Source organism: Pteropus vampyrus, unplaced genomic scaffold, assembly GCF_000151845.1.
Source record: "Pteropus vampyrus isolate Shadow unplaced genomic scaffold, Pvam_2.0 Scaffold452, whole genome shotgun sequence".
NCBI lineage: Eukaryota > Metazoa > Chordata > Mammalia > Chiroptera > Pteropodidae > Pteropus > Pteropus vampyrus.
This window is the reverse complement of record NW_011889233.1, coordinates 326,455-336,119: the sequence shown is the minus strand read 5'-3', so window position 1 is coordinate 336,119 and position 9,665 is coordinate 326,455. Positions and strand designations below refer to the sequence as shown.

General features: G+C 51.4%; 2 protein-coding genes across 3 annotated transcripts in view; both read right to left on the bottom strand.

The window, feature by feature from the left end:
• The window catches only part of HAMP (hepcidin antimicrobial peptide), a 4,666-nt gene extending 3,886 nt beyond the window's left edge, over positions 1-780 (bottom strand). The window contains exon 1 of the mRNA XM_011381759.2: positions 703-780. The gene's annotated coding sequence lies outside the window, so the exon portion shown is untranslated. The remainder of the gene's footprint in view (positions 1-702) is intronic.
• On the bottom strand, positions 1-9,648 carry USF2 (upstream transcription factor 2, c-fos interacting). Of its 2 annotated transcripts, XM_011381761.2 has the most exons (10): positions 9,587-9,648; positions 9,275-9,321; positions 9,049-9,167; positions 8,712-8,912; positions 8,149-8,299; positions 7,944-8,031; positions 7,597-7,655; positions 957-1,051; positions 703-831; positions 1-609 (listed from the first exon to the last, which is right to left on the bottom strand). In XM_011381761.2, exons 1-10 carry the CDS (start codon positions 9,646-9,648, stop codon positions 520-522), a joined length of 1,041 nt encoding a protein of 346 aa, XP_011380063.1. In that variant the 3' UTR covers positions 1-519. The 2 variants fall into 2 exon arrangements, with proteins under 2 accessions (XP_011380063.1, XP_011380064.1); XM_011381762.2 differs by lacking the exon at positions 8,712-8,912 and having other exon boundaries at positions 520-609.
• Positions 9,649-9,665: the final 17 nt, after the last annotated feature.

The following is a 9,665-nucleotide window of genomic DNA, read 5'->3' as shown; positions in this document are numbered from 1 at the left end:
ATTTTTCCATAAAGAAAATTAACACACACACACACACACACACACACACACACACACACACACACACACACCCAAAAGGGAGCAGGGATCAGAAACAAGAGGTGTGGTGGGACATGGCCTCCCTACTTAGGTCCAGGCCCCAGGGATAGCCCCCAAAGGCTCCCATCCTTCCCATAAGCACCCTGTCTCAGTACCTCTAGAGACCAAGGAGGCAGTAGGGTATGGCAGGGCATCTGTCCTCCTCCCTTTTGCCTCCAGGTGATACCAGAAGTGCTGGGGCTTCGTGGGGACCAGGAGAAGGGACACGGACAGACGGGAGAGGGAGGGCATCATTTCCACGTTGAGGAGAGTAGTGGGCGCTTATCCACAGAAATGCATTATTTCTCCCCATTTTTTGTTAAAAATCTACTATAAAAAACGCAGCTGGGGGAGGGACATCTGTCCCTCTCTGTGCTAAGGGCTGGGGAAGGGAGCAGCAGAGGCCGGGAGGAGGCCCCTGCCGCACGGTGGGGGTGGGCGTCACTGCCGGGTGCTCTCGCCCACCATCTCCAGGTTGTGCTGCTGCAGCTGGGCGCGAAGCACGGCATTCTCATTCTTCAGCTCTTCGATCTGGCAGACACGACAGGGGTCAAGGAGCCGGAGGTGGCTCCTTGCATCTTGGGGTTCTGGGTCCCCCACCCAGCTCCCACCCATGGCACTCACCTGTTGCCTCAGGAGCTCATTGTCCATCTGCAGCCGCTCGGCCTCCTTGAAGGTCTCCTGCATGCGCTGGTTGGTCTGGCGCAGCTCCCGGATGTAGTCACAGGCCTTCGACAGGATCCCTCCCTTACTCTGCAGGGTGGGCGAGAGCATTAGAGCGAGCACTGCCTGCTGGCCTCTACCTGCTGGCTCACCCCAGGACAAATGCCATGCCCAGTGGCCAGGAAGACTTTCTGGGAGAGGCTGGGGACACTCACCGCTCCCGTCTTGCTATTGTCTGCATTACAATCTGGAATGATTTTTGAAAGTTGGACGATCCAGTTGTTGATCTTGTCTCTCCGCCTCCGCTCCACTGCAGGAATAACAGCAGTAATAACGGCTAGGCTTACAGCACTTCCTGTGCGCCTAGGCGATTTACCTCCTGAGGCAGATGCCATCGGATGCCAGGCTGCTGAGGCAGTGCAGGCCCTGTCCAAAATCATACTGCTAGCAAATGCAGGGCCAAAATCTGAACTTAGGCGACTTCCATGCCCACTTTACATTGCTTCTCAAGAGGAACAAGGAAAGTCTCACTCTCAAGTGCACACACACCTTAAAAGCAAAATCAACAGCTGGAGACTGCGGATTCATTTTGTTTGCCTGCTCAGTGTATTTTTTAAAACGTCATTGAAAAATTACAATAATTGCATCTTTTGAAAAACAGAGTTGGGGCTACAGTGGGCACGTTTTCTTGGGAGGCAAGAATGGGCCAGAGTCCCTTTACATGGGACCCAAGTGTCCCACTATGGTCCCCATGGCCCATACATTTAATTCTCCATAGCCCTCAGGTTTCCCCAGGGCTCTGGGTTTCATGATTCTGTTTTTCCTTCATTTTAAAAATCACTCTAACCTCCTATTTTCTTTCTTGTTATAATAAATGAATAAATGAGTAAGTGAATGAATGAATGAATGACTCTGCCCATGTCTCACCCCTGCTTAAAACCCTTCTCTAGGACCTTGGCAGCAAAGTCCAGCACCCCAGACTGGCTTCTGTGGTTCTCAGGGGACTGGCCCATCAGGGCATTGGGTCACTCAGGAATAACATGAACCTTATCTTGTAGGCCAGGGATGGCAACAGAAGATTTCACTTGAAAAATCCCGATTTGTGATCTTATTTCATCAAATGCTACAATCTCACTCTGTCAATTGAACTGAGTGGCAGCTGCAGACAGGGCATATCTCCTCTTTGGCTCCTCACCTGGCCCACGTCCCAATCTTATGACAGCTGCCCGGGGGTCCACCTGCACTGGAGCCTGAGATCCCTGGCTTGGGGCCTATTGAAGCAAAGCTGTCCCAGCCCTTCCCTACTTTCCAACGACAGTACGAGGCACTGGTGAGTACACACAAGAAAGCTGTTACCCCTCAACTCTCGCCCACACTTTCATGCCCCTGCCAGGATGGCCCCTGGACAAGTACAGGTGGCATTTGTAGAGGACAAGTAGACAGTTTCTCAGGATTAGGCAGTGCTGATGGGAGACAGGGGCGGAAGGGGAGAGGGTTCTAAGAGAGAGAACAGAGGGGAGGTGTGGCCCAGGAGCATGCCCTCCACTCCCTACCTCCTCTGAGGCCAGCACCACCCCTCATCCTGGAGTTCCTTCAAAGCACACACCTGGCCACTAACAGGCAAATCCCACTGTCTTCTCTTGGCCTTGGTTTTATCCACTCATCGCTGACCAGTCCTTCTCACCACCACATGCTTCCTCACTTTGGCCTAGGTGACAACACCTTCCTATGTGGACACTACTTCTCCTTGGCCCCTCTTGTTCCCTCATGCTCCTCTTTCCACAGATACCTCCCTAATACCATGACAAGAATGGTGATCAGCACGGAACTTTGCCTGACCCTAGTCCTGGACCCCACTGCTGTCGTAGTGAGCGGAACTATCCCAACAAGGACAGCCACTTCTCAGTCTTTGGGAACTCTGTAGCCAAAAGCGGCAGCAGAGCTAAGAGCGCAGTCCAGGCTTGGTGGCACTGCCAACCACGTCCCTCAGCAACATGTTCTATTCCCAAGGTTTCAACTGAGGAACTCAACAGCAGATGGCTTCTTGGTTTCCTTCTCTACTCTCATGCAATCCAGCATTCATGAGCTTGGGCACCAGGCTGCAGCTGTATCTCCCATGTAGTCCCCCACCAGGGGGCAGGGAAAAGGGGTATAGCCTATCTCCAGTTTGCAATTACTTCTCAAAAACATATTTTGGACAAGTTGAGTTTGAGGTGTCTGTATGCAGGCCACTCCGAGAGACTGGAGTCCACAGTGGATTCAACCTCTGTTCTGCTGGCACTCACTGTACCACTGTGAAGTGCACGTGAACAGGTGATACCAACACCACAGGATGTGTTATAACCGAAGATTGTGCCAAGGGCCTGGGGATTGCCAGGGTGGAGCAATGATTTCTGCATAGGAATGGGATGGGATGATATTTTCAAAGACTTAGAGAAGAAATATGTGGACTAGTTTCTGAGGGGAGGGGCATCAGGCAGACAGGTGTCAAGATCCCAGGAATGGTGACACGGAAATACACTGGGGGCCATGGAGCAATGTGGTACGAAAAGGTTGTAAAAACAAGCAGTGAAGGCCTGAATGCCCTATTAATGGGTCTGGACCTCATCTCCTACTATAAGGGTCCAGTTCCTTGAGCCTGAGGCCCTTCATTAAGCAGGTGGCGATGTGGTCAGTCCTGTTACTTGAGAAGACCATTTTGGCATATCTGAAATGGAGGAAGGCCAGTGAAGACCAAGGCCATGTCCATTCCACAGAAGTGTTTCAGTTATACCCAGTTAAAACACAATGTAGAAGCAAAATCTGCCAGGACTAAAGGGAGAAATGGACAAATTCACAAATATACTTGGAGATGTCAACACTCCTCTCTCAGTAATTGACAGAACAAGCAGACAAAAAAACCAGGATAGAAAACCTGAACAGTCAATCAACTTGACCTGGCTGACACTGCAGGAACACTCCACAACAGCAGCAGATACATATTCTTTTCAAGCACATATGGAAACTTTCACCAAGATAGACCACATTCAGAGCCATAAAACATGTCTCAATAAATTTCAAATAATTGAAATTGTATAGAATACGTTCTCTGATTTTAATAAAACTAAATAAAAAATCAGTAACAAAAAGATACCTAGAATTAAGCAACACACTTCCAAATAACCCATGGGTCAAAAAAAAAAAAAAAAATCACTAGGAAAACTGGACGATATTTTGAACTGAATGATAATGAAAATACATTCAAATTGGTGTAGCTGAAGCACTGTTAAGAGTGAAATTTGTAACTAGAAAGCCTCGTATTCGGGGAAAAATTGGTTTAAAATAACCTTTAAAAAGCTAGAAAACAACCCCAGCAAATTAAACCCAAAGTAGAAGGAACAAATTAGTAATGTTAAGAGTGGAACCTAATGAAACAGAAAGAGCAATTCTATCAGCATTATAAAATCAGATTTTACATAAAGATTTGGATTTCTGGCTTCTCGGAGGTTCTGGCAACTGTGGACCCAAATTCTGGCATGGTGGCAATGGGCTGGTGCTGCAAAGACCACCCTTCAGGAAGGACATATGAGCCCCAGTTCACTGGGGGGCCTGGAGATGGCCTCCGTGGTTACCAAGAAATGGCGAGGATGTAAAAAAGGAGAAAGAGAAGCTGATTTGAAGTCGACTTCAGCACAGAATCTCAGGGTTTGGGGGTGTGAGGGAAGAGGGAGGAGTTCAAGATGGCCCAGTTTTCAATTCTGGCTTAGGTAATTGTGACCAGGGTGCCTTTTGCTGCTCTGGAAAAAGAAATGTTGCATGGGTGCCTTTGGGGAGGGGAGACAGCAGGTTCTGTTTTAGACAAGTTGAGTTTGAGGTGTCTCAAGGACATCCAGAAATGGAGATTTTGAATGAGCAGCTCAAAATATGGGTCTGGAGCTCGAGGGAAGAATGGTGTAGAAACACCTTTGCACACTGCCCATATATAGGGGGTGGGGAAACCCTGGGGCAGGGGGACATCAAGGAGCCGGTCTCACCTTCTTGGATTCACACAGGAAAATGCCAGCTGGATCCCCTCCACAGAGAAATGACGAACACCTACAACTGGGGATGGGGCTTTGGGAATACTGACAGTCCCTGGGGCTGACGAGGAGACCAGACCTTAAGAAACACCAATAGTGGAAGCAGTTTCCCAGCCTTCCCCAACATGAAGACTCACCTGGAGAACTTGTCAAAATACAGACTCCTGAGCCTCCCTCTGACCTACCCATTCAGAACCTGTGAGGACAGCCTTGGAGACTCTGATTATTAACAAGCTTCCTGGAGTGTTTGGGAAGCCTTGCTGAGGAGCAGACTGGGAAAAGGAGTGGCAAAATGGGTAAGAGAATCGGAGCAGGTAGAGCAGAAAGGATCATTACTGAAAGAAGTGGAATAGGCAGGGCCAGATGCTTGGAATGCAGACAGGAAAGGAAGTCAATTGATTTGGCAATGCAGTCATCACGGGTGACCTTAAATGGAGCCATTTTGGTAGAGAAAAGAGCCAGACTGTCAAGGACACAGGGAGGATGGGTAGAGGGTAGGTCAAATACTGCGAAGGTTAGAAGAGAGGGCAGGATACAGCTGGAGGGTAGAAGCGAGGTGATGAAAAGCCTGCTTTTTGTAGGAGAAAGATTCTACACTGTTTGCAGGTGGAGCGATCCAGTGAGAGGCAGAGAGTGAGAGCCGGGTAAAGGGTAGCCGGATGGTATCCCAAGAGTGGTTGGCTGCAGTCTTACCAGGGGACAGACCACACGGCCAGGAGTCTCACATGTCTCAGCTCGCTGCACCCTCAGTATTAGCCTCTGCAGGAAGCAGGTTAACACTATCTTACAGAGAACTAAACAAGTGCAGGAAAGAACCAGCCTGAGGTCATATGACATAAGCAGTAAAAACAGGACTGCTGGGTAGCCTACAGAAGACCCCTCAAACTCGCCGCACCCAAAACCAAGCTCAGACTCACCCCTTCCCTTTTTAAACCAACCCAACCCCATCGTGAAACCCTGATTCATGAAATCCTGATTCTTCAGCCTTGGAATCTTCTCCCCACACCCTCCCACCCTCCATGCCCTGTCCTGTCTCAGGCTTCACATCTGTAGTCACCTCCTGTTTTTCTAGCTTCTCATATCCCATCTTCCTTACTATCTAGCCTCCGTATACAAACCTCTCTGCTGGCTTTCCCTCAAACTACCATAAAAATCCAGGAGACACTGAGAGGGCCTCTTACAAGGCTCCATGTGATCTGGCTCTGACCAGCCCTACTGCTACTCTATCAGCTTCCTTTTTCCTTTCCTGAATTCTGCTCTTCAAACACACCAACTCTGTTCTGGCTCGGGCTTAGGTATTTGCACTTGCTTGTCCCTCTGCCTGGGACTCTTCTCCAGCACTTGGCTGACCCATTTCTGAAGTTCCATTAAGGCCTCTGCTCAAATGTCACCTCTCAGAGACCTATATTGCCATTATTACCCTCCATCTTCTTATTCGACTTTATTTTCCTTCATGTGCCTTATGACGCTACATTTTAGCTTTGTGAAATTTGTCTCTCCCACCAGAATAACATTAATGAGAGCCAAGACCTCATCTGACGTATTATCCACTATACCTGAGGACCAAAAACAGTGGCCAGCATAGTATGTACACAAGGAATGAACACCGGCACTGCTTAGATCACAGCTGCACAGGCCCAGCCCTCATCGAACAATTTCAGAACTCTCAGGGCCTCACCCTGGCATTCAAGGCCTTCCTGCAACAACCAAACCAGCGCCCCACTGAAGCAACCTGACTCTATTCTGCCTTCCCTCTTCCAGTCTGTCCTCCCCTTTGCCTGACAGGCCCCACCCCCAAAGACCACCTCCCTGGGAAAGCATCATCTAACCCCCCAGTCAACGTTCAGATACCAGCCTGAACTCCTCTGAGCTTCCCTGATATTCCAGACCATGCCCCACACCTGGCCAAGGGCACACGCTGCTCAGCCTGGAATCCACCTTCCGGAAATGTTTGCAGAAGGAAAATTGTTTGGGTATACGTGTACCTCTGGATTTCCATGCTACTATGTCCACCGTAGTGGTACTGGGAGCAAGGGTTGTGGTGGGAGACTAGGGGGCAGCAAACAGGGCCAAAATGACCTTAGGGTGGATCTGGTGTTTATGGGAAGGGCAGGATGCTCCAGCCTTGGCCAGCCAGAGGCACAGCTTTCTGCAGTTTCATCTTCAGATGTGCTCCCTGTCAGACCAGAGCTACTTCTGGAAGCCATGTGGGCAGGGGAATGAGGGACCTGAACACAACAGCTGCCACTGCAAAGGTAAGTCCGGGGGAGCAGATCAATCTAATTTTTCAAAAGGAGCAAGAAATCCATATATATAAATGTGAAACCTGCCGTTTAAAATTTTTTTTTTTTAGGCAAGGCAACCTTTGGTTGACCTCAGAGATTGCAAGGACCTTGTCAGCTTATAATCCTTTATTTTTTATTTTTTTATGCCTACAACACCTGGTCTTCCTAGGTAGTCTCTCATCCAAGTACTAACCAGGCCTGACCCTGCCTAGCTTCCAAGATTAGACAGGATCGGGCTTGTTCAGGGTGGCATGGCTGTAGATGAAACCTGCCATTTTAGATGCTGGCCATTAACTTAAAATCCCTAGCCAGGATGAGAAACACAATGCAATCCATGCCTATCTGTTCCAGACAAATGAACTTCCCCCATCCCTTTCTCCTTCTCCAGCATTCAACAAACACCTCTTGCGTACTTATAGCATGCCTAGTGATATGTGACTCCAAATACCAGGCCTGGCTGTGCCCGTGAGGCCAAAGCCTGGGCTGGACAGGGAGCTCCACCTTGACCTTACCTTCATTGTGCTGAGCTCTCCTTCTTTCATCCCGTGGTGTTCTGGTTCCATCAATTTTCCTAGATGAGGGAAAAAATGGGCAAGTGTTACCTCAGGCCTTGTTTATCCAAAAATTTAATAAGGAGTCAGACTTGAAGAAAATGATCTTTGCAAGACAAATCCACATGCAGAAAGAGGAAATGATACTTTATTTATACTAGAGAAGCAAAAACAGACCAAAAATACACCAAGTGCCTGTTGTGGGCTCAACTGCCTGGCTTGCATTCCAGAAAACCCTCCCTTCCTTTGGCCCCACATCAGGCTTTCCCAGTGTGCCCTGCTTCTGGGCCCAGGTCTCCTGCACATACGGGGAGTAGGGGTGTGTCCGGGGTGCAATCGTCCTTTGCGTTCCCGTCTGAAGCACGTCCTGGGGCGTCATCATGACATAAAACTGGCCTGTAGGGAAAACACAGGTTAGTGCTAGAACTGGGAGCAGAGTTAGAACTGACTGGGGGAATCCTGCCAAGCCTGTTGCCTCCCTTGCCTTCCACCTTGGCCCCTTCCTTCCTTTACCTCCGGCCTGCAAGCTCTGATCTGTGGTCTGTACTGACACAGCCGTGGTATCTCCCACACTGGACGCTGGGAAATAGGCAAATCGTGCCTCTCCACTGACAGCCTCCGCTGCTGGGCTGCCGCCATTGCTGAAGGGATTTTGGATTACAGCCTGGAGAGTAGAAGGACACAGAAACCACCCTTAGCCATCTTTGTTCCCCAGCCCAATCCCTTGTTGCCCTGTTTGACATTTATTGCATTCTCTATGGAGGGCGGGGAATCCCTCTGCATGTGCCACTCTGCCCTACGCCTCAGATGACTCTGTAGCTTGCAGACACTCAACAATCACTGGATGAACTAACAGACTTTTACCTCTAAGAGATTTTCCTATTACCATCATCCCATCTTTACAGGAAAACAAAAACAAAAACCACAATGTTTCAAAGACCTTACCCAAAGTTTCATTGTGCAGAACAGGAATTTGACCCACGCCTGAAGGCAGCATCTGTGTCCCACCTGTCCCACCCCCTGGGGCTCCCCAACAGTGTCCCCTCTCCATCCTCCAGGAGTTGCTGGGCACCTACCAGTGGGAAGGGTGCTGCAGGACCCGGGGGCACAGAGGCAGCAGCGGGACCCGGGCGCTGGGCTGCCCCATCCACACCCACTTGGGTCACAGCCTGCTGCCCCCCTGCGAAGGCAGCCGTAGACACGACGCTGACGGCGCCTGCTGTGTCCCCCTGGCCATCCAGCTGACCATCAGTCACCTGGACTACGCGGTATGTCACCTGCAGGGGGCGGCAGAGCAGCAAGACCAGTGCTGGGGCCCAGGCAGGGGCCAGGTCCGAGCCCCTCCCAGCCCGCTAGCTCGACCCTCTGCTCAACCCTCCACTTGCTCACCAGGCTCCCGGCCCGCAGCCTCACCTGTCCTCCATTATTCTCTGTGCGGAATTGGTACTGGATGTTGTGGTCGCCGAACGCCGCCTGCTGGACGCTGGCGATGGCCACTGCTGTCTGCTCCTCCGCCCCAGGGCCGTCCCCGCCTGCGGTCGGAGGGTAGGGGGGATGGTCAGCGGTCGCGTGGGTCTGGGCGGCCCCAGTGCCCACCCCGGGCGCAGGCCCCAGCTTGGTGGGCCCCGCGAGCACTCACTCTCCTGCAGCTCGACGCCCTCTTCTGCTTCGGGTCCCTTGTCGTGACTGCAGAGAAGGCGGGAAGAGGGGGTTAGGGCTGCTCGCGCCCCCGCCCCTTTGCCCCGGTGCAGGGTCCCCATCCTGCTTGGCCCATTCCGGGGCTGCGGCACCGCGAGCACCGGGAGCCGGGGGTATCAGCGCGGATTCCCCCCTCCCCTGCGGCCTCCATTTTGAGCTGGGCCCGGCTGTCGCTCGGGATCATGGCGGCCCGGCCAGGCCGAAGGGCCGCAGCCAGGTCGCACGGGGGCATGAACCGGCCTGGCGCTCTTACCTGGCGGCGGCAGCAGCGGTGGCCGAGGCAGCGGGATCCAGACCCGGGTCCAACATGTCCATGGGGGGGGTGGGGGCAG